The sequence below is a fragment of the Haliotis rubra genome, unplaced genomic scaffold, assembly GCF_003918875.1.
Source record: "Haliotis rubra isolate DU_JTF1 unplaced genomic scaffold, ASM391887v1 Scf274, whole genome shotgun sequence".
NCBI classification, from domain to species: Eukaryota; Metazoa; Mollusca; class Gastropoda; order Lepetellida; family Haliotidae; genus Haliotis; species Haliotis rubra.
In genome coordinates this window covers 182,733-207,803 of record NW_025766825.1, presented here as the reverse complement: position 1 = coordinate 207,803, position 25,071 = coordinate 182,733, and the positions used below count along the sequence as shown (strand labels likewise).

General features: G+C 40.6%; 1 protein-coding gene across 1 annotated transcript; it reads right to left on the bottom strand.

Moving 5' to 3' along the window:
• Window positions 1-4,556: 4,556 nt before the first annotated feature.
• Window positions 4,557-24,583, bottom strand: LOC124280783 (monocarboxylate transporter 10-like). Its single transcript, XM_046716753.1, has 5 exons — window positions 24,004-24,583; window positions 10,667-11,268; window positions 9,196-9,562; window positions 7,948-8,075; window positions 4,557-6,408 (listed from the first exon to the last, which is right to left on the bottom strand). The coding sequence occupies exons 1-5, from the start codon at window positions 24,323-24,325 to the stop codon at window positions 6,265-6,267; spliced, it is 1,563 nt and encodes a 520-aa protein (XP_046572709.1). The 5' UTR covers window positions 24,326-24,583; the 3' UTR covers window positions 4,557-6,264.
• Window positions 24,584-25,071: the final 488 nt, after the last annotated feature.

The following is a 25,071-nucleotide window of genomic DNA, read 5'->3' as shown; positions in this document are numbered from 1 at the left end:
ATCCCGTTACTTTTCCTGGATGTGACGTAGAAACTTACATCTTCTCCACATGGTTAAAATCATGATGTTTCCACGATATAGTTGGAACCTGCACAGTTTTATAATGGTTTACGTAGCATGAATACGCTCTACGTAAATAGATATTATTACACGAGCAAGTGTGTCATACGACTTATATGAAACGAGTGTAAATTTTGTACGAGTTTCGTACAAGCCATGACACACTTGCTAGTGTGTAATAATTTCTTTGTTATATATTTTATTCATGTACATTTGTGCAGTAAAACACGGTAAGCTAGTGTGACGACTCACTTCATTGACGTCACTTTTTATTGTTTAATTGTTTTATTTGTCACAAACGACGAAACACAAAAAACAATGGTTGCTTGGCAAAAGTGATGTGTGCACATGTGGACATATATAGATTATATAAATTGATCTGTACTAATATGCAATATTCCCTAATGAACAACTATTTTAAAAACTGTCAAGAACTTATATTGCAAGATAATGATATTACTAGTAGAAGTAAGCTCCGTACCTATATTTGTCATGTAATGGAGTGTGCAATAAAGCAATCTGATAAACTTGGCATGCAAATCTGATAAAAATGCAAATTATGTCACTACGCAAACTATTTTCACAAAACTCCATACACGCCATGCGAATCCTAAAACGTTTTAACATTTCATTGATGACGTCGTAGCGAGTTTGCAGGGTTTTTTTCCATTGCGTGGGCGAGTTTTGTAAACAAACATGACTGCCCCCATTATCAAAATTGGTGATTTTGTAAGAATTGGTGACAGTTGTTCAGGAGTCGTTACTGCAGTAATTGACTTTGGAAAACATGAAACAGAGTATTTCGTTCAATTTGAAGGTACGGATTATGAGGCACGAGTGAAAGGTACCAACCAGGGATTTCGATCTATCGATCACAACAAAGCAGACGACGAATCGATTCCGTCAGGTATCAGAAACTGATATTGATTAGGTGATCACCCGTGAAAACTGCCCGTTTTTTGTTCTTTGTTCTTTTTAGACAGAAAGATCTTATTTTAAGCAAGAGTTATGTTTGCACTGTATTAGCGACTGGTCACAACTATATGCCGCCGTCATGAACGACCTTCACCATTTTTTTGTACAGCTAAGTATTCTTCTTCATGTATGTATGTATGTATGTATGTATGTATGTAATGTATGTATAAAATTTCAATAGATTATAGCATAAAACCCTTTAATAAAACCAAAAAAACCCACACGTCCAATCTTCGGTGCTATAATACAGAACACGGACTGCTCAGAGTTTTAGAAAGCCTTGCTCTGAATATAGTGTTTGTGATGTTACCGTTGTCAAAATCAAAAACAAAGATGAAAATTATGGATTTTTTAAAACATAAAAAGAAGCAAATTTCATTAACACATGCCACTATCGAGATCGTTCAGTAGTGATGTTGGGGGGATGGATGGATAGCCGTTGATCTCCGGACTGTAGAACTTAGATCCAGGCTACAAGTTATTGCCAACCATGCCAATCATTGCCAACGTTGGGCTAATGTTGGAATGCTATCAGGGCCTCGTTCCTCAACACGATCGTTTCTCTTAGATGATCGTAACTCCCATACTTTAACATAGACCTACGACTGTCGTAGCGCTACGATCGCTTTGAGGAACGGGGCCCTGGGCTGTTTCTCTTCGTGCGTTGTGATCTTGCGATATGAGAACCGGGTCGAGCCTATGAAAGTTTCTGGTTACCTGTGGAACGTCCACTTCCTGAGAGAGAGGCAAACACTCTGCTTTTCAATTTTGAAATCGCCACGAAACATATTTCAGACTTGCATCATTTCGGGTATTTCTGTCTTCAATGTTTGTCAGTACATTTCACTTGAAGTTGGTAACTTTTACTTTTAAGCATACCAGATACATACACAACAGTTCTTTCCTCCTGAGGTTAGACATATCGTACCAGCTCCACACTTCTTGATTACTGACATGTTTGTTTAAAACTGATGACTGTATCAAGTAAGCCTAAACCTAAGTTAAAAACAGGGTGAGTGAGTATGGTTTTACGCCGCCTTTAGCAATATTTCAGCAACATCACGGCGGGGGACGCCAGAAATGGGTTTCACACATCGTACCCATGTGGGGAAAAAATAGAACCAGTCACTTTAAGTATTTAATATTGTGAGAATGTTTTTCGGGGTTAGCTATGTTGAATATAACACTACGATGTATGCTATGAAATACATACAGAGCAATGTTCAAGTCATATTTCATGCTTGTTACTATGTCTTGAATACAGTATATACTGTTCTGATCACAATATCTCTGACGGAACTATCACCAACATAAAGCGCACATAAAATATCCTCCGGGACATTCCAGATTGGAGGATATTTCAAATTCAGCTTATTTCTCGCCCTTCTTGACTTCAGCAGGGAATCAAATATGGCCAGAGTTGAGCCAAAAACGTAATTCATTCGCGAAAGGAGACAAAATGATACGCTGGCCAGCACTAGGTCAACCTCTGACGTGACGACCAATACAAGAGCGACAATGACGACGAATCTCACAATCAAGGGCTGACAAACCTTGAAATACAAACCGGGATTCAAACCCACGATCACAGCTATATGGCGGAGGTCTGTACTGGACCAGACAATCCAGTGACCAACAGCATGAGCAGTCAAATGAGAATACATGTTTCAGCTTATTGATATATTTAAAACAGCCAGCAGTAGTTAATGTCAGTGAGTGAGTATGGTTTTACGCCGCTTTCCAGTAATATGACGGCGGGAGACACCAGAAATGGTCTTCATACATTGTGCCCATGTGTGGAATTGAACCCAGCCTTCGACGTGACGAGCGAACACTTTCACCACTAGGCTACCCCACCGCGACTATTGTCAAGTATACAACCCATACTGTGAATGCTGAATACACCCACCATTCACACTGAATGCTGTAGTGAACCACCATTAGGCTACCCCACCGCGACTGTTGTCAAGTATACAACCCATATACACTGAATGCTGTACTCTTTCACCATTAGGTTACCCCAGCGCGACTATTGTCAAGTATACAACCCATTCACACTGAATGCTGTAGTGTACCACCATTAGGCTACCCCACCGCGACTATTGTCAAGTATACAACCCATACACACCTCGAATGTCAAGTATGTACCATGAATAGCATCACCCCACCCCACCGCGACTATTGTCAAGTATACAACCCATATACACTGAATGCTGTAGTGAACCACCATTAGGCTACCCCACCGCGACTATTGTCAAGTATACAACCCATTCACACTGAATGCTGTAGTGTACCACCATTAGGCTACCCCACCGCGACTATTGTCAAGTATACAACCCATACACACTGAATGTTGTACTGCATCACCATTAGGCTACCCCACCGCGACTATTGTCAAGTATACAACCCATTCACACTGAATGCTGTAGTGTACCACCATTAGGCTACCCACCGCGACTATTGTCAAGTATACAACCCATACACACTGAATGTTGTACTGCATCACCATTAGGCTACCCCACCGCGACTATTGTCAAGTATACAACCACCATTAGGCTACCCCACCGCGACTATTGTCAAGTATATACAACCCATTGTTGTACTGCATCACCATTACGCTACCCCACCGCGACTATTGTCAAGTATACAACCCATACACACTGAATGTTGTACTGCATCACCATTAGGTTACCCCAGCGCGACTATTGTCAAGTATACAACCCATATACACTGAATGTTGTACTGTACCACCATTAGGCTACCCCACCGCGACTATTGTCAAGTATACAACCCATACACACTGAATGCTGTAGTATATCACCATCATACACTACAATCCTATTATTTCAGAAAGTACAAACCTATTTTTCACAATTCAACAAGAAATAGGATTGGTATTCACAAAAACGAATGCTTAAGTATGGACCGTGAACACCTCTTGAATATGTGTCTGATGTGGCCTCAGACAACAGGATAAGGTCAAGAGAAGGGGTAAAAGAGTGAGTGAGTGTTGTTTTACTCCGCTTTTAGCAATATCCCAGCAATATCACGACGGGGGACCCCAGAAATGGGCTGCGCACATTGTACCCATGTGGGGAATCGAACCCGTGTCTTCTGCGTGACGAGCGAACGCTTTAGCCACTAGGCTACTCCACCGCCCAACAAGAGAAGTAAAAGAGGGGAAACTAGTGCGTTCACCTTATTTGAGGGACTACAAGTGACGTTTAATACCGTACACGAATTAAAGTAATAGAGTTGTTGGCAATGTCTTGATCTAATATCTGGAGCCGGCATTGTGACTGGAGAAAACCGACAAAGTAAGGTGAAGGTCAACGAGCATATTTGGTCTAGGTATGGTCCGGTATTCAATGAATTTCTTTGAAAATTGAGGAATATTATTGTCATTGAGTAAAACAGGAATATAATTGTCATTGAGCATAACAGGAATATTCTTGTCATTGAGCATAACAGGAATATTATTGTCATTGAGAATAACATGAATTTTTATTATAGTCATTGAGTATAACAGGAATATTATTGTCACAGAGAATAACAGGAATATTACTGTCACTGAGTATAACAGGAATATTATTGTCATTGAGTATAACAGGAATATTATTGTCATTGACTATAACAGGAATATTATTGTCATTGAGAATAACAGGAATATTATTGTCATTGAGTATAACAGGAACATTATTGTCATTGAGCATAACAAGAATATTACTGTCACTGAGTATAACAGGAATATTATTGTCATTGAGTATAACAGGAATTATTATTATTGTCATTGAGTATATCAATGAGGATAACAGGAATATCATTATCATAATGTTAAAACAGGATATAATATCTTTGATTAAAACTGGAAATGTTAACATCAATGAGTATTAAGAAGAATATTTAGTGTATAGCAGGAAATATTCACATCAGTGGGTATAACAATTCTCTGCACACAAACTTATCTTTTGTCAATGTCCTGGACACACGAGTTGCGAAGCTGTCTCTACACACAAACATCTGTTGTCAGGTCCTGGACACATAAGTTGTGAAACTGTCTCTACACACAAACATCTGTTGTCAGGTCCTGGACACACAAGTTGTGAAACTGTCTCTACACACAAACATCTGTTGTCAGGGTCCTGGACACACAAGTTGTGTAGCTGTCTCTACACACAAACATCTGTTGTCAGGGTCCTGGACACACACGTTGTGAAGCTGTCTCTACATACAAACATCTGTTGTCAGGTCCTGGACACACGAGTTGTGAAGCTGTCTCTACACACAAACATCTGTTGTCAGGGTCCTGGACACACAAGTTGTGAAGCTGTCTCTACACACAAACATCTGTTGTCAGGGTCCTGGACACACAAGTTGTGAAGCTGTCTCTACACACAAATATCTGTTGTCAGGTCCTGGACACACAAGTTGTGAAGCTGTCTCTACACACAAACATCTGTTGTCAGGGTCCTGGACACACAAGTTGTGAATCTGTCTCTACACACAAATATCTGTTGTCAGGGTCCTGGACACACAAGTTGTGAATCTGTCTCTACACACAAACATCTGTTGTCAGGGTCCTGGACACACAAGTTGTGAAGCTGTCTCTACAGACAAACATCTGTTGTCAGTCCTGGACACACAAGTTGTGAAGCTGTCTTTACACACAAATATCTGTTGTCAGTCCAGGACACACAAGTTGTAAAGCTGTCTCTACACACAAATATGTGTTGTCAGGGTCCTGGACACACAAGTTGTGAAGCTGTCTCTACAGACAAACATCTGTTGACAGGGTCCATAACACAAGTTGTGAAGCTGTCTCTACACAAACGTCTGTTGACAGGGTCCATAACACAAGTTGTGAAGCTCGAACTAAGCACATCTGTTGACAGGGTCTTTAAGCTCTCTCCACATACACTACTGTCTGAGATCTGAGCCCAGAATTCACAAGCTTTGGAACTCTTTCTGCTCACTCAACCATCTGTTTTAAGTGTCAAGGACACAACGTGTAAGCTGTAATGGTCCTGGATCCACAAGAAGGATGGTTGTAAGATGGACGTTCGAATAAATGTTTTGGCTGTTGAGCAGTATTGCAGTAAGTGTGGCTGGGGGTAAGATACAGTACATACCGCAGCAACCTTCATCGTACAACCTACTTTCTTCCATTACTACCTTGTCTGAATATTTTCTGCAGCCATTACAACTTAGGTTGAACACTTTCTTCTGCCACTACAACCTAGTTTGAACACTGTCTTGGCCACAGACGCCATCTTCGGTGAAACCCTCGTTTAGAACGCCGCCATTGACGTTTCCAGAACCCTCGTCACGTGACACTGGACCATGGCTGATTGGCTGAGGCTTAGTTGGAGTGATCTAGGAAAACATATTAACATCATATGATTTATATATGTTACAAATGTAGATGTTCTGTTCGTGAGTGAATTTCAGACTATTGGAAGCCTATCTCAGCGCTCTTACTGCGGACATGTAGTCAGGTCTGAGTAGCCAGTGACAGTCATATCACTGAGCTTATCTCAGCCTCCTTACAGCGGATTTAAACACGTTAGGCAGGCCTGAGCAGGCAAACCAGTCACAATCATACCATTAAGCCATATCACAGTAAGCGCATCTCAGCTAAATTACAGCGGATTTAAACACGTTAGACAGGCCTGAGCAGGTAATCCAGCAACAGTCATACCATTGAGCCACATCACAGTAAGCGCATCTCAGCTAAATTACAGCGGATTTAAACACGTTAGGCAGGCCTGAGCAGGTAATCCAGCAACAGTCATACCATTGAGCCACATCACAGTAAGCGCATCTCAGCTAAATTACAGCGGATTTAAACACGTTAGACAGGCCTGAGCAGGTAATCCAGCAACAGTCATACCATTGAGCCACATCACAGTAAGCGCATCTCAGCTAAATTACAGCGGATTTAAACACGTTAGACAGGCCTGAGCAGGTAATCCAGCAACAGTCATACCATTGAGCCATATCACAGTAAGCGCATCCCAGCTAAATTACAGCGGATTTAAACACGTTAGACAGGCCTGAGCAGGTAATCCAGCAACAGTCATACCATTGAGCCACATCACAGTAAGCGCATCCCAGCTAAATTACAGCGGATTTAAACACGTTAGACAGGCCTGAGCAGGTAATCCAGCAACAGTCATACCATTGAGCCACATCACAGTAAGCGCATCTCAGCTAAATTACAGCGGATTTAAACACGTTAGGCAGGCCTGAGCAGGTAATCCAGCAACAGTCATACCATTGAGCCATATCACAGTAAGCGCATCTCAGCTAAATTACAGCGGATTTAAACACGTTAGACAGGCCTGAGCAGGTAATCCAGCAACAGTCATACCATTGAGCCACATCACAGTAAGCGCATCCCAGCTAAATTACAGCGGATTTAAACACGTTAGACAGGCCTGAGCAGGTAATCCAGCAACAGTAATACCATTGAGCCATATCACAGTAAGCGCATCTCAGCTAAATTACAGCGGATTTAAACACGTTAGACAGGCCTGAGCAGGTAATCCAGCAACAGTCATACCATTGAGCCATATCACAGTAAGCGCATCCCAGCTAAATTACAGCGGATTTAAACACGTTAGACAGGCCTGAGCAGGTAATCCAGCAGCAGTCATACCATTGAGCCACATCACAGTAAGCGCATCTCAGCTAAATTACAGCGGATTTAAACACGTTAGGCAGGCCTGAGTAGGCAAACCAGTGACAGTCATACCATTGAGCCACATAACAGGAAGCATATCTCAGCTAAATTAAGCTAATGCCAATATGTACTTTCTAACCGGCATCTGAAAACTTGTACTGCTCAACCTGCCTGTGTAAGCTTGTCCTTATTAATCTGTTCGTTCAACCTTTGTAACCTGTTCTTGTTACCTTGTACACTCTAAGTTGCCTTTGAAATGGACTCTTCACCAGGAACATAAAGATAGATGCGACCAGAGTTATCGCCCCTGTCAAGTGGAAGCCAGGGTTGTAGGACTTTAGCTGGTCGTGCATGGCGCCTGGAGTAGAAATGTCATTATGTTTCCAGTGTCCAACATGCCTATATTATAAATACATAATAACAAGAAAGGGTTATGTCACCATACCATGTACAGTCGGTCGTATAGGTTGCTATGTGCTGGACGCCATGGGGAATCCCCTCTGAGGGAGATGCTGACTCATCCGGCACGTGGTAAGTGGAATTCCGCTCTGTGACTTGGCTGATTGTGCGCAGTTGTACAACATGCCGTTCATGTCGCTGACGTTGCACCATGTCTGTCATAATCAATTATTTACAAGCCGTCATGATATTGCTGGGATACAGTTGAGGTTGTCCAGTGGTCTAATGTCTTATCAGGTGGTCGTGAGTTCGTAGTATATTCACCCCAACGAAACGTCCGGACAAATACATTTGTTTATTACCTACGGTGGCGAAAATATCGGGGTTCATATTTTTCAGACGATGCCCTCGGGCAAAATATCACCTTGTTATGGTGACGTGACGTCATGAACAATGTTATGACGACACGTTTCTTCTGTGACGTTGCGTTCTACATGCGGCGACGCCTATGTTTGAAAGTAGATTTGAGTTTATTTTCCTCAATTTGACGACCTCGGTAATAAACAGAATATTATATTCGTGCCCATATCATACTATGTTTACGACACTCGTGCCTGAATATCGGTATATCCTAAATGCCTAAATACCAACATTTAGGCACTCGTGTCGTAAACATAGTATAACATGGGCACTCATATAATATCCTCTATATACTTTAAAATAAAGCTGAAGCTCATGGATGTGATTAGAATAATGTCCTAAACGACGTCATATCTAACACGTTCTTTCGTCCACTGAAATAAGTATTATATCGAATGTATGCAAAATCCAGTAGACATAGACCGGTAAAGATCAGGGTTAGAATTGGTCTTGTCGTAAGAGGCGACTAACGGGATCGGGTGCTCAGGATATCTGACTTCGCCGACACATGTCATCGGTTCCCAATTACGTAGATCGTTGCTCATGATATTGATCACTGGATTGTCTGGTCCAGACTCGATTATCTACAGCCCGCCGCCATACAGCTGGAATATTGCTGAGTGCGGCGTTAAACAACAGTCAATCAAGAGAGGATGTACCTGTAATAACGGGTGCTGACAGGAATGTCGGAATAGAGAGGAGGGAGGAAAATCCAATTGCCTGGGAAGCATTTCCGGCCCCGACCAGATCGATAGCGTTTGGTCCAAACAAAACCATTATAACAGCGTCCGCCAATCCTAGAGCGACGGCGATTACAATGAACCCTGGGAAGGTGTGGTTGAATGGAATGCAGATGACGATGACGCCATAGACAAATAGCGCCCCCTGCTGGAGATATATCCTGTATTGGCTTAACAAGTCGGATAACTTCCCCACCACGAGTTTGAACACACCCGACACGGCCGCCATGATGGTGATGAGAATACTGACATGGGTACCCGGTAGAATATAGGCCACGTGGTTGACCTGCAACATTGAATGGAAATTATATCTGCATCATTTTGAGAGGACAATTACTGTACTTGTCAGAATATCTGATATGTAAGGCTGATTGAAAATTGTTTATAATATAAATATTTACGTTACAAAATCAACACTTAATTTCACAAAATTCTATAAAATCAAGGGCCCCGTTTCACAAAGCTCTCGCAACGCTACGACAATCGTAAGTTAATGTTACAGTATAGGAGGTACAAATGCAACGAGATCATAGGCTTACGAGAGCTTTGTGAAATGGGGCCGAGAATGTCTTGAGAAAGTAACGTTTATTAGTCGAGTGCAAACATGTGTCATTCAGAATCTGAGCGTGTCAATCTGAGAGTTCGATGACTGTGCTTGACATGGATTATCTGATATGAAAGGTTGATTTAAAATTGTTTATAATCTATGAGGCTAAATTTTAAATTTTATAAAATTCAGCAGATCTAGAAAAAGTGACAGTTGTCAGTCGAGTGCCAAAATGTGTCATTTTTAGACAGAATGTGTCAACTTGAGAGGCCGGTTAATGTTTCTCATGGAAAATCTCTCCTGCAGCTATAATGGAGAGTTTAAACTTAATTTTCACTGAAATTCTATGACAAAAAATGGGAATCTAAAATGTAGCAGTTGTCAGAGGAGTGCCAAAAATGTGTCATTCTGAGATAGATTGTATCAACTTGAGAGGGCGGTTACAGTGTTTGTCATGGAACATCTGATAAATGAAGTTTAATTTCAAATAGCTTACAATCTACAGCGATTCAAGAATGGAGCCGATTCATTCTTTGGTCCGTGATCTAGTTTTCAGCCATTTCGAATTTGGGCACATAATAGCAAAAAGGGTATCATAAACAAGTGTTAACAAACAAACATAGATAACAGTACATAGTCCCCTACCTCACTGACTCACCGTGGCGGTGAGGTAGCCTTGTGGTTAACGCCTAGTGGCTCGTCACGTCGAAGACGCGGGTTCGATTTCCCACATGGGTACAATGTGTGAAGTCCATTTCTGGTGTCCCCCGCCGTGATGTTGCTGGAACAGTGCTAAACGCGGCGTAAAACTAAACTCACTCACTCACTCACTCGTCGACTCACCATGTGGAAGTACGGCTCTAGGTAACCAAACCGACTGACGGACAGAACAATACACCACGTGACGAACTGTCTGTTCTTCCAAACACGTCCGTTCAAGACTTTCCAAGACATGAAACTTAAACACCTCTTCAAATGACTTGTGCTCCCGTTGGTACTGCTATGACTTAAATATTCTCGCGTGATCAGAGGTTTCCATGCAACTGTACACAAGGTCAAGGTCACTCCAAGGCCAGCATAACATATCAAGGTCACCTTAAGTCCGAAGTAGCCAAGTATGTAGGGTAGAGAGAACGACATTGCGACGGTGAAGGCCGACGCGCCAAAGGTGACAATGCCGTTGACAAGGCCGAGGTTTTTCTTGAAATAATGCCCTGTAATGGCCACCATTGGAGAGAAGACGAGGCCAAAGCCGCTCCCGAGGATTACCCCATAGGTGAGGTAAAGCAGTTCCAGCTGGGTCACGAAGGCGCTCGAGAGAAACCCCGACACGCAGAGAACACCGCCAATCAGAGCCGTGTGACGTAATCCGATGACGTCACAGAGTATGCCGGACACACAACACATGAAGAACATGACCCCGTTCATGCACGAACCGATGAAAGCTGCAAACAGAGATATCAGACAATTACTAACAATTATGATCAATATCTTACCTGTGTCAACTTAATTACTTGTACTTATTTGGGGGCGGTGGGGTAGCCTAGTGGTTAAAGCGTTCGTTCGTCACGCCGAAACAAGGGTTTGATTCCCCACATGAAGTACAATGGGTGAAGCCCATTTCTGGTGTCCCCAGCCGTAATATTGCTAAAAGCGGCGTAACACTAAAGTCACTCACTCGCACACTTATTTTGTTTATATGAGTGAGTGGTGTTTTACGCCGCTTTAAACAGTTCTTCAGTTGTATCGAGGCATGAAGTCTACACACAAGGGAGCTGATAAACCAAGAATCGCAATGACAGCATTTATGGGATTCGAAATCGGAAAAATTGTTTTAAGGATGCACCTGCCAGAATGTCACAAATTCTGAAAGCGTAACAGTTAAGAGTAATATTGGAGCTTTCTACAGCTGTATCGCCTTATCAATTATAAATATCGTTGGAGCTGAATATTGCTCATTCCCTAAACAGTTTTCATTTGGTTTGTTAATTCACCCATTAATTCATCAAAAAATGACTGTCGAAAAACTTGCCTATATACACATTTATTTCGACACTGCGTAACCACATACAGAAGCAGGCATCGTTTCATTCGTTAAATCAAACATTAATTATTCTGGAAGCGAACTATTGCTTTTTCATTAGAAATGTCGTCATGGCTGAAACATTGCCGAAACCAAGTGTTAATTCACACACAGAACCACCTTAGACGTACTCTCGGGATGTCTATTCCCTGTGTGTCTTAGTGTTTACATCTCATAATTGATGATTGGTTCATCACAACCGATCAATCATCGAAAATAATTGGTTCTCGTCATTTATCAAATATTCCTGATTATGTTTCTTAATGCACAAAAAATAAAGAAAAAATGTGTCGTTCTTTCGAGTTTTTTGCAAATTGCCTAAATGCATTTGCAAATTTTACATCTTTAAAGGATGATTAGTATGTTAGGAACCTAAAGCTCTTGGAGTCTTTAAGATAAATTCAATCCTGACTTGGAACGAGCTGATTGTGCTTTTGAAATTTAACAGACAAAAACAGACAAAAACAACCTTCTGAAAAAATATTGTTAAAGCAAAATAAGTGTTCCAAAATTGTTTGTGTTCGATTATGAGAAAACATGATCGATTGCTTGGTCGTTTAGTCATTGTGACCAATCTTCGATTATTTCAATTAATCGGACCACCACTAGTGTGTCTGCGGCTTTTTTTCTCACTTTCTCAATGTCCCTTATTTTCTCCGCAGTCACCACAGTCGTAAAAACAAAACAAGCAAGAAACACCAAGAATATCCCCACAATGATTTGTTCCAATCTTGCCTTAATATTTATTTATGTATGAACCCAATCCCATTTATGAATCACTTGCACCTAATGGAACATTAAGAATAATCTACCGCTAAAGCTGCTCAACTTAAATCTCACCCGGAGGGCACGTCTTTCAAGTTGATACAGGCGTTGCTCCCAAGGCCCCCCCTATGCCTGGATATATATGACACACTGATATTATCATTTGATTGCAACTATTTTTCAGTTTTAGAAACCTTATGAGAAAACAACACAATACAACATTCATACAGTCACTGAGATGATGATAAAGACTTACCCATAGTATTGAGGATGATTTAATTAGGAGATAATCATACTGTGTTGGAAAATCAGAGTTATATAACGAAATTATAATAGCTCTAAAGTATTTTTTTAAAACCTCACTCGACCATAGCCGCGTTATTAAGGTTTAAAAGAAATACATACTGTGTTGGAAAATCAGAGGTATGTAACGTGATTATATACCTCTGACTGACTTTAATTCACCAATCACAATCCAGTATTTACCGAATTCATGGTAGAATATCGATTCATCCAGATATTAATCCAGTAATAGTTATTAACCCGGAAGTATCGATTTAAACAGTAATACTGGCTTCCCCGCTATACTGACTGATGTAGTCGTATTGATTAAACGTTATATTTACAAATCAAGCAACAGTGATTTCTATTGTAATTTTGAATAATCTAGTGGCATTGATTTACCCTGCTGATTAATCAAGCAATACTGATTACCGAGTAATGCTGATTTATCTGGAAATACTGATTTACCAGGTAATTTTGTTTTATTCACTAATATTTATTTGTATCAGTAATATTTATTTGTTCAGTAATATTGAATTAGCCAATAATATTGACTCATCCAATAATATTTATTTATTCAGTAATATTGACCAGTCCAGTAATATTGACATATTCAGTAATATTGACTTATTCAGTAATATTGACTTATTCAGTAATATTGACTTATCCAGTAATATTGACTTATTCAGTAATATTGACCTATCCAGTAATATTGACTTATTCAGTAATATTGACTTATTCAGTAATATTGACCTATCCAGTAATGTTGACATATCCAGTAATAGTGGTCTACCCAGTTATATTGACTTATTCAGTAATATTGACATATCCAGTAATATTGACTTATTTAGTGATATTGACTTATCCAGTAATATTGACTTATCCAGTAATATTGAATTATTTAGTAATATTGACTTATTCAGTAATATTGACTTATTCAGTAATATTGACCTATCCAGTAATATTGACTTATTTAGTAATATTGACTTATCCAGTAATGTTGACTTCTTCAGTAATTCTTTCACAGAGGTTTTATATATTTGTCTAGAGTTTTATTGAATATTTGGTTTCATATTTCATATTTACTGTTTCATCCACGTGTCTATTTCATACACTTATCTGGTTACATCAGCCCATTGTTTCACTGTTATTTGAGATTGTACTTCAGTACTATCATGAATGTCGACATACACATAGTCAGGTAAATATACTGACGGGCAAAAGAAACGTTCTCCTCGTTCAATTTGATCTCACTTAAAAACAACAACAAGAAATCGAAGTTTGCAATTTATAATTTGTGAAACAATGACATAGGCACGTGCTAAGTACAAACGTTTTTTTAACAAGGCTGATAACTTATTGAACAGGTAATGGTCGACATGGGGTCAAACTAGAGAATTCACGATCAGTGGGTCCATTCGGGAAACAGCAAAGCGTGAACAGAAGTCTGTAATAGCGAGTTTGTCCACCTCTGGATAGAATACATGCACACACACTTCTTCTGACTGAAGTTGTGAGGCGTCTGATGACGTCAGCTGGGATTCGCCTCCATTCTTCGACAAGGGCTTGAGTCATTTGCTGTACTGTAACTGGTGGATCAAGATGGTTCCATACGTGCTCGATTGGCGACATGTCATGAGTGCGTACAGGCCATGGCAGGACGTTGACGTTGTTGGCGTGAAAGAAGTTCTGGACAACTCGAGCGACCATGTCTGTCAGCAGCCTCCCTCGGTACGGTCGGTAGGCCCTGATACCATAGGCCCGTAGTCTCCTTGACACTATCCTTCGACTCACTGGGTGACCGAGTGCTGTTGACGCTGATGACGTTACCGTCAGGAAGCAGTTTCTAAGGTGTAACATCTTGAGGTTTCGGTCTTCCTGCGCATTTGTCACCCGGGGTCTGCCTGTCTGGGCCTGTCTGAGGTCTGACCAGTTTGTTGGTAGCGCCGACGAAGGTTCCTGACGGTCACGACGGAGCAATTGAAGGTTCTTGCAACGTGACCCGTTGTAGCGCCCATTTGCAGCATTCCGATGGCCCTCTCTCGCTCTGCTGAAGTTAACCTCGGCATTGTAAAGTAGTTTTCTGCTGAAGTATGATCTGCTCTGTGCTGTGAGGTAATTTTATACCATGCTTTCACGTGCATTTTACCCTTACTTGCAAAACACTTGCATTTTGCTGTTTTCGATGCAAAGTTGTCAAGAGGTGCGTTTGAGCGCTGATGTTGGTCGGAATCGAACCCTTGTTGTTCGCAATAACTATGGGGCAGTTTGCATTTGATTATATTTTCTTATGTTAATATTATGAAAACTTTTGCAAGAGAAAGTTTCTTTTGCTCATGAGTATATTTCATGAGCGACCTTTGAGATCGCCAGGCCTATTTACATTAAGTAACGTGTACATAATCTCGACGGTTCAATAAAAGATGTGGATCTTATTCATATTGTTTACCTGTGGGTAATACTTCTCGGGGAGTTGAGAAATCAAGTATATTCTGTCAGGTATTGTGAGCATGTTTGTTAACATTTACTATGTTTCTTTAAAAACAATCAAATTAAACATAGACTCTGTAGAAGAAGAAGTTGAGGTGGCGGGGGAGCCTAGCGGTTAAAGCGTTCGCTTGTCACGCCGAAGACCCGGATTCGATTCCTCACATGGGTACAATGTATGAAGCCCATGTCTGGTGTCCCTCGCCGTGATATTGCTAGAATATTGCTAATCGGCGTAAAATTAAACTCACTCACTCACTGAAGGAGGAGTTAGGGACGAGGAATCCTGTCTATGTTCACCTCACGACTGCCACTCTGAAACGTCCATCTACACATTTATTTGTTGGTAGAGAGAATAAAATGGCGAAGTCACGTGAGCGAGATTTAGACGTTAGGACAGGTGGTCGTGTTGACTTCAGTTTCAGCGTAGCACGCAATCAATCACGTATACTTAACTTCAAATGATAGATAAATGTGCCGGAAACCAAACTAATCAGTGTAGCACGGCTTTAGTCACCGACCCCGCTCGGACTGCTTCTGTTCGAGGTCAGTAACCTCGGATGAAGAAACGAAATTCATGGCTCTTTTCGACATTCGGATTTATTCGAGTCATAAGTCATGGCTCTTTTCGACATTCGGATTTCCTCGAGCCCTACGTGATGGCTCTTTTCGACATTCGGATTTCCTCCAGCCCTTATAGTCTGTTTGCAGTGAAAACGTACCGATGAATTTCACTCTAAACAAAAAGGTAAATCGAATTATAGTGAAATTAAAATTGCCAATCCTCATAATTTTACCTTGCCAATTGAACATTCAAATCTCATAATTTTATGCACTTTAAATAAAACATCGAGAACAAGTAGGGTTGGTGTAAGTTAACGCTCATCACGTACCGCACGTGCATTTGTTTCACTGTTCCATCTACTGCGTTCACCCCCTTGTAATACAAACTAATAATAGCGATTTGAATCTATGATCGTTTGTTAAACAACTTTTATCCTAAGTTGAATTTTTTTTGGAGATTTAAATGTTCATTTTGCTAGGTAAAATTATGAGGATTCGCAATCTTAATTTCACTTTATTCGATTTACCTTTTTGTTTAGAGTGAAATTCATCGGTACGTTTTCACTGCAAACAGACTATAGTCATGGCTCTTTTCGACATGCGGATTTCCTCGAGTCCTCAATTTTAGAGCTGGGCGACAAAGCCTTCCTCCCATGGAAATTCTATGTTAGAATTACTCCCGAGCACAGTGCGATGTTCGTATGAGGTGTTTAGATAGGTCGGGTGATGTGACACGGTAACATGGCTTACAGTGTGTCACGGTGACCAGATGTCGTGGGTCGTTACTCATAGCAGTGTGCGAAATATATAGTTTCCAAATTTTGCTAGCCAGTCGGGCTAGCTATGCCTGAAAGTTACTAGCCTACAAAATAATTTACTAACCCGAAATATGAATGTAGGAACTAAGCAAAAGATTATAAAAAAATTGATGAGAATAACATATTGTCGGCATGATAGGGGTTTCATAATTATCCTGCTAATATGATGAACATTTTTATCAGGGCATGATCTTGGGTGATTTAAAATTGTATTATAACTTAACATGTCGGAGAGAGTGATATTGTTATGAGAGTGTGTTTTTTGTATTAGTTTAAAACTATCAAAGATATGTTAGGAGGTATTAGTTTACAAGAAAGCTGAACAACACAGCTTTAGGCAAATCACGAAAAATAATTCTCAAATGCATTCATATTTAGGTGTTATGCATCTTCTTCAGAAGATTTAAATTGTCATATTTTCGTCCATGCCCAAATAAACCAATAAAAGTGATTTAGATGTCCAAATGAAAGGTAGAAATAAATTTCTGCTTTGGGACAAAGATAAACCATTTAAAGTCACCATTTTTAACTATTAAAACAAGAAACAACTGCTGTAGAGTGTGAAAAGTTGTAAAATAATCATTTCTATGATTTCAGTCTTTTAAAACATTTTCTGCTGATTTGCATTAGTGAAAACAAGTAAAACGTGTCTTTGATATTGTGAAAAAATGCTTAGGAACTTCTACAATGGTCTTTGTTAACATTTTTTGCTTGAAAAGTAACATTTTCCCATTTTCTTTTTACGCATAGCAATATCAGTCGCCAAAACGCAGCAATATTCAAGCGGTACTTGCATCCATTTCACATGTAGAATGATTCTACAGGGTATGAAGAGAGCCTAGATAAGATGATATAATACACAGGTACGAGAAATGTGCCACGATTAACAGCTGAAGAGAGAGAAAGTGCCATTCGGATACTGCAGATGGGGTCGACATACAATGCCGTTGCCAACGCCCTCGGATACCACCGTATCACGGTTATAAGACTTATTCAGGGCTTCAGACAGACTGGGGTCACCGTAGACAGACCAAGAAGTGGACGTCCACGTATCTCAATGCCAGTTGAAGATAGGTACCTCCGTCATTAAGGAAGGAGGGTAACGTTTCTTTTGGCGTTTAGTGTATGTTCAATAGCAATAGTATTTTTAGCGGTACGCCTTTTGAGATAGAGCTCCAGAGTTGACTCCCTTGGCTTTATTTTTTGTTTCGACCGGTCGTGTGTTCGAGAAAACCGCATAAAGTTCTGAGTGGATAATGATGCTGCCCACCTTTACTAGAATGCTCAAGAATCTGTGTCAGTATATATAAAGGCTGGTTGTTGTCTTGACACACACACACGGAATTACACGGGATATTTCATATCACTATCGTTGTGTACATCTGTCTGCCGTCATCTGCCTTCCGTCGTCGTCTGTCTGTCAACATCGTCAAGACCGATTGTCTACTGACATTGTAAACAAACTTCAACTAGAATATCTGCTCTCACTGTAAATGTCAAGGGTCGTGGTGAGTTGATATCTTATATTTGTGACCCAATACTTTAGATTTGTGACTCAATTGCATTGTACTAAATATCTGTTTTGTCATTCATTGTAGCTTGCTTATTGTTTGCTCAATATATTATTGAATATTTTAGACTTGTCTGTGTTCTATTTTGCTGGTTCAAAGGGGACTCTTCAACCTTTTATCGCGGCAATTTATTAACCGTAACAAATTATTTACAAAATAACCCCAAGAAAATTCACTAGCCAGTCGGGCCAGTGGCTGTGGAGATTTACTGGTCCGTATGGATTTTTACTAGCCACGGGCTAGCGGACTAGTGGATATTTCGCACACTGGACTCATAGTATCAATCATTAGTTTGTCTGCTCAAGTCAAGTTGCTGGAATTGTGCGACATTAAAACAATAAAAACGTTTATGGTAGGTAGAGGACATTTCCAAACTGACGCATCAATGCCTGACGTCTCATGCAACTCACTACAGGTGAATAATTTACCTGTATTTGCATGTGTTTGTGACATTGCCATCGCTAGGGCAGAATCTGCTGATATTTTTGGAAACACCGTGTGTCATCATCATTTGATTCATAAACTCATGATCATAGTCATAGTCGGACTCTGCTTTTATGAGAGATATGTAATGAAAAAACTGAAAAGAAGTTTGTTACATTTACATTTTGAAAAGGACAAATCCGTGTTTAACAAACAGCAAAAAAGATTAGTGTCGAGTAATGTTTCCAGCAATCATAAATGCACTTTAACACTATACAGAATAGTATACGGTGGGGAATCGAACAGGGGTAACCAGCGTGTCAAGGGAACGCTTAACTACTGTGCAACCCAGTGTTGTGAGCCGGCAGTGATGCAGAAGTGTTCACAGATGACAGTAAACATGTGTGAGTGAGTGAGTGAGTGAGTGAGTTTAGTTTTACGACACACTCAGCAATAATCAAGTGAAGATTCCGTTTCACGGGGCCCAACGTCAATGCCAGATCTCTTAACATGAAATTATGCGAGAAGGCCCACATTTGAATTTAACACCTAATCAGCAGACACGCGTAGACATTGTTGTTTCTCCAGACAATTTATATTGAAATGGAGCCCCAGGGAGACCAGAGATGCAGAGGAAATCTAGACTTGCTTCATTTAGAGATTTCGCATTGCTGAGAGGGCTCGGCAGTAGGGAAATTAATGTGGTTCAGGGACAGTGAGATAGGCTATTGGCAATCATAACTATAATATAGTAAGGCAGGAATGGTTTAGTTTTGCAACGAGTGCTACTATTATGTCGCCGCTCATTGTGACGCAAAAGATATGACTTCACAGTCAGTTACAGCAAAACGTCACCAAATAGACAAACTGTTGTCCTTAAGACCTTGCATACAGTCGTTATGAGGCAAAAATAGGACGTCAGAGTCAGTTACAGAAAAGCGTCATATCACAGGCACTCTGTTGTCCCAAAGACATTGAATGCAGTCGTTGTAAGGCAAAACATGAAATCAGAGTCAGTTACAGAAAAGCGTCACAAACAGGCACTCTGTTGTCCCAAAGACTTTGGATACAGAGTCATTGTACAGAGTCAGAAAAGCGTCATATCACAGGCTCTCTGTTGTCCCAAAGACTTTGAATGCAGTCGTTGTAAGGCAAAACATGGGAGGTCAGAGTCAGTTACAGAAAAGCGTCATATCACAGGCTCTCTTTTGTCCCAAAGACTCCGAATTCGTTGTAAAGGCAAAGACAGAGTCAGTTACAGAATACACTCATATCACAGGCTCTCTGGTTGTCCCAAAGACTCCGAATACACTCATTTTAAGGCAAAACATAGGACGTCAGAGTCAGTTACAGAAAAGCGTCATATCACAGGCTCTCTGTTGCCCCTAAGACTTTGAATACACTCTCCCACTGACAAGACACCCTTCCGAATCACTCACAGCAACACCGTTATTCGGGAGGTCGTCCTAGACAGTTTCCCACATTCATCCAGTATTAATCTTGTCACGCGCGACCCACGTGACCCTCTGCCATTAATGTCACAACAAAAGCTGAAGCCATTCATCACGTCGGAAAATCCCAGCAAATCCTTTACTGGGGACATCTTTATTTCAAGTTAGCATATATAATCCTAGAGAGAGACACGCTCTCTGTGCAAAAAGATGACAGACGCCTTTGTTCCCAGATACAGACACGCTCTTTGTCCAAAAAGATGCGGGCATCTAAATGTCTTTAAAAATGTCGAAGCGGTCCTTGTGAGGATGTTGAAGTAGCGTCACGTAACAGTACGCTGTCGTTGTCGCAATAATGCTCCCTTACAGAGCATGTCACTACAACCTATTTTCAGGCCAGGTTATTAAAATTTAATTTTGTATGAACCTTGTTTTCATTTTTAATCTGAGTTTATTCCTAGACTCGAAGTAGCCGAATGGTTTTGACGATCAAGATTCGAATCCCAGCAGGAGAGATGATTTCTGAAACCATGCTATTGTTGAAATATTGAAAAAGGGGCGTGTTCTAGAACTAGGATCCGTAGTTCCTAAAATAATAATAATTTGTTTCTCCTAAACTGAGCTTATATCATTTTCAAAAGCTTATGAGTTCGGAAACTGAAATATTCCGCACCATTATTGGACTGTGACATTATTTCAGTGCATTTCACATTATTTCAAATTATCTCACATTATTTCTGTGCATTTCACATTATTTCAAATGATATCACATTATTTCTTTGCATTTCACATTATTTCAGTGCATTTCACATTATTTCAAATTATCTTACATTATTTCAGTGCATTTCACATTATTTCAAATTATCTCACATTATTTCAGTGCATTTCACATTATTTCAAAGTATCTCACATTATTTCAGTGCATTTCACATTATCTCACATTGTTTCAGTGCATTTCACATTATTTCAAATTATCTCACATTATTTCACATTATCTCACATTATTTCAATTTATATCACATTTTTCCAATATATATCACATTATTTCAAATTATCTCACATTGTTGTCACATCATGAACAACATTGAACAGTACATCCCGCGCATATCCCAAAGATACTTCTATGAGAGGATCACTAGAAAACAGTCATGCGTTATGATGTAGTGATCGTAGAACACATTCTCTAAGCAGGGGAATAACACATTTTACCTTTCTTCCTGTCGAGTATTTTGGTAAAAGGAACTGAATCTGATTTGTACTGGATAATGTCTCAATTAAAACAACAAAATGAAAAAGCCCTGTGTTTCAACAGGAGCACCGGGTGTATTTCATCATATTTCGTCCACTCATCGTTTGGTATTGCTTAAACGGTGTTAATGCTCGTTTTCTTTCTGCTGGTATTGTTTTTCTTCAACACACATGGTAAATCAAGTACTGAAAAACTTATTATGTATTTAGTGATGAAAAGTATATATGAAGACGTAAAATACACCAAATTTACAATCTACCTCCGTTATGTATTTATCCGTAGGATATGACATGGTAGATAAAACATATGTCTGATCCTGTTAGAAAACTTGTTTATGACATGCCTTGACCAGAAATATCATGACATTTCCTGCGTGACAAAAATACAGGATATATTTTTCACTCGTAACTACGTTTAGGAAATACTAATTTGTCACAAGATGAGTTATTCAGCATATTTGTCACATAGAGATTCGTCCTTTACATTGTAAAGGCGAAGAACGCATATGGATTAAAAACGGCAATAAATGTAAAATTTATTGGATTGCATACGATAAAAATCGCTGAATGTGTTAACTTAACAAAATATTTTTTTAATTGCCATCATCAATACATCAGATACATTATGTTTGTGCTGTATCCGTGGTATTCAGGGTAATCATATGAAAAAAGTACAAGAAAAATGATTTGTGAATATTACCACGAGTGTAGTTTCACATTCTTCTCTGTTGTACATGTATGTGTTCACTATCCCACATTGTAACCTTCTAATAGCCTTTCTGTTTACTGTTTTCAAGATATTTCGCTGTAAGCAGGATCCGTAGGCGGGAATACCTGTGATTTATGTTCCACCTTCACAGGTGAGTGTAATCTTAAGGAGAAATACATTTTGACTTCTAGTTTAGACGTAGACAGTAAAAATAAGATGATGGACGGGTTTACATTGTATTCTGCACGTGATAATTCTCACCCATAATATTTACTGGGTAAGGAAGAAACCGGGTTGTTTTATATTTTGACGTCAGAAGGAGCACTTGTTGAACACGTGATTTAGTGTGTGGCTGAGTGCACGGGTGGGTGCGCGGTGTTCGTTGTTTTCTGTTGAGTACGTGACTGAGAGCGGGGATGAGGTCATGGCTAAGTGCGTAGTAGTATACGGGGTTGAATTAATGGTTGAGTGCGTGGCTAACTGCATGGTTGAATTAATGGTTGAGTGCGTAGCTAAGTGCAGGGTTGAGTTCATGGTTGAGTGCGAGGCTAAGTGCAGGGTTGAGGTAATGATTCAGAGCGTGGCTAAGTGCAGGGTTGAGTTCATGGTTGAGTGCGAGGCTAAGTGCAGGGTTGAGGTAATGATTCAGAGCGTGGCTAAGTGTGGAATCAGTTCATGGTTGAGTGCGAGGCTAAGTGCAGGGTTGAGTTCATGGTTGTGAGCGTGGTTAAGTGCAGGGTTGAATCCTAACGTGAAAGTGTTGCTGCGTGAGTGAGTTTTCTGTGCTGAATGAGCAAATGTGCGTGAGTGAGTTGTGTGTGGTGAGGGGGCGGTAGGGTAGCCTAATGGTTAAAGCGTTGGCTCGTCACGCTGATGACCCGGGTTCGAATCCCCACATGGGCACAATGTGTGAAGCCCATTTCTGGTGTCCCCCGCCGTGATGTTGCTAGAATATTGCTAAAAGCGGCGTAAAAACCAAACTCAGTCAGTCAGTTTGTGTGGTGAATGAGTGAGTGAGTTTGGTTTTACGTCGCTTTCAGCAATATTCCAGCAATATCACGCAGGGGACACCAGAAATGGGCTTCACACATTGTACCTATGTGGGGAATCGAATCCGGGTCTTCAGCTTGACGAGCCAACACTTTAACCACTATGCTACCCCACCGCCCCAGTGAATGAGTAAACATGCTGCGTGTGGCTTCATGAGTGAGTTGTGTGTGGTGAATGAGCTGCTGAATGCGTTAGTGAATGAGTTTGCATTTGGCAAAAACATTTGACTACACAGCATTTGGTATTTCTTGGCACATCAGTTGAATGTGGTAGAAAACTGCATGAAGGATGTTTACCAGCATGACACTGTAACATCACGACACTCGAACTCTGATATTTTGTGGTCAGAACGTTTTCGCAGTTTCTCCTGCTTGTCATGATAGTGATCTATCGAAACTTTAATACTATCTTTAAACAGAAAGCTGATCTTACACACTGAGTGAGTGAGTGAGTTTAGTTTTACGCGGCACTCAGCAATATTCCATCTATATGGCGGCTGTCTGTAAATACTCGTGTCTGGACCAGACAATTCAGTGATAAACAGCATGAGCATCGATCTAAGCAACTGAGAACCGATGACATGTGTCATCCAAGTCAGCGAGCCTGACCACCCGATCCAGTTAGTCGCCTCTTACGACAAGCATGGGTTACTGAAGATCAATATTCTAACCCGGACCTTCACGGGTTTCTTACACAATGAACGTTTCTGTATATGAAATAGGTACTTACACGTCTTGAGAGACACACCCTCGTCCCCAGGGGCATTCAGCTCCCTCATATGGTTGTAGAGGATGCCGAAGGTGTTGACTGTCCCCATGACGCTGCCGTTCACCCAGAAGCACGTTGCACACACGACCCAGCCCCACCCCCTGTCTGGCGGGACAAAGTCCAGGCCTTGGGTATTGGAGACACAAGTTGCATGTACCCTTGAGGAATTCCTCTCTGTGTTGTCAGACTCTCCCTGTAAGTTTCCAGGGGTCGATCCACGAGCACCTGCTGTAGAATTACCATTGACATATGGGTGGAGGTCTGATTCCCCTCCCTGTTTCATGTTGGATGGATGGTTTAAGAGACAATGCTACCGTATATATCATTAAGGGAGTATCCTCTGTGATATACCTGTCTGATCTTCCAATGCATCAGCCATGTTCTCAGTTTTCAGTTGTAAGGATATGCGACACTCCTTGTTTAACTGTGATGCACCCTTGACGGAGACTGATTGACGTCCGACCTGCTCCAGCGTCAGATCCGTGTAGATTTTAATAGGGACGCAGCACGGTCAGCAACTCGCGTGCGTGTTGGAACTAGGTGTTCTGTAATCTCCAGTCTGTTATCCGTCCTGCAGGCCCCGTTGCCAACAGTTACAAGACACACGTTGCAATGAGGCTGTGTATGTAGGACATGCTGTCATTCAAAACAGTTACCTGTGTCACACTGTGGAATGTCATCTGAAACAAAAGACTCACAATGTCCCAGTGTTGAATGTCATTCAGTATTGGGTCATATGACATATGTTAGTGCTGAATGCCAAATTAATATAGGATCATATCACACGGTCTTACTGTTGAATGTCAAACTAATATAGGGTCATATCACACGGTCTTACTGTTGAATGTCAAACTAATATAGGGTCATATCACACGGTCTTACTGTTGAATGTCAAATTAACACAGGGTATTATCACACGGTCTTACTGTTGAATGTCAAACTAATATAGGGTCATATCACACGGTCTTACTGTTGAATGTCAAATTAATATAGGGTCATATCACACGGTCTTACTGTTGAATGTCAAAT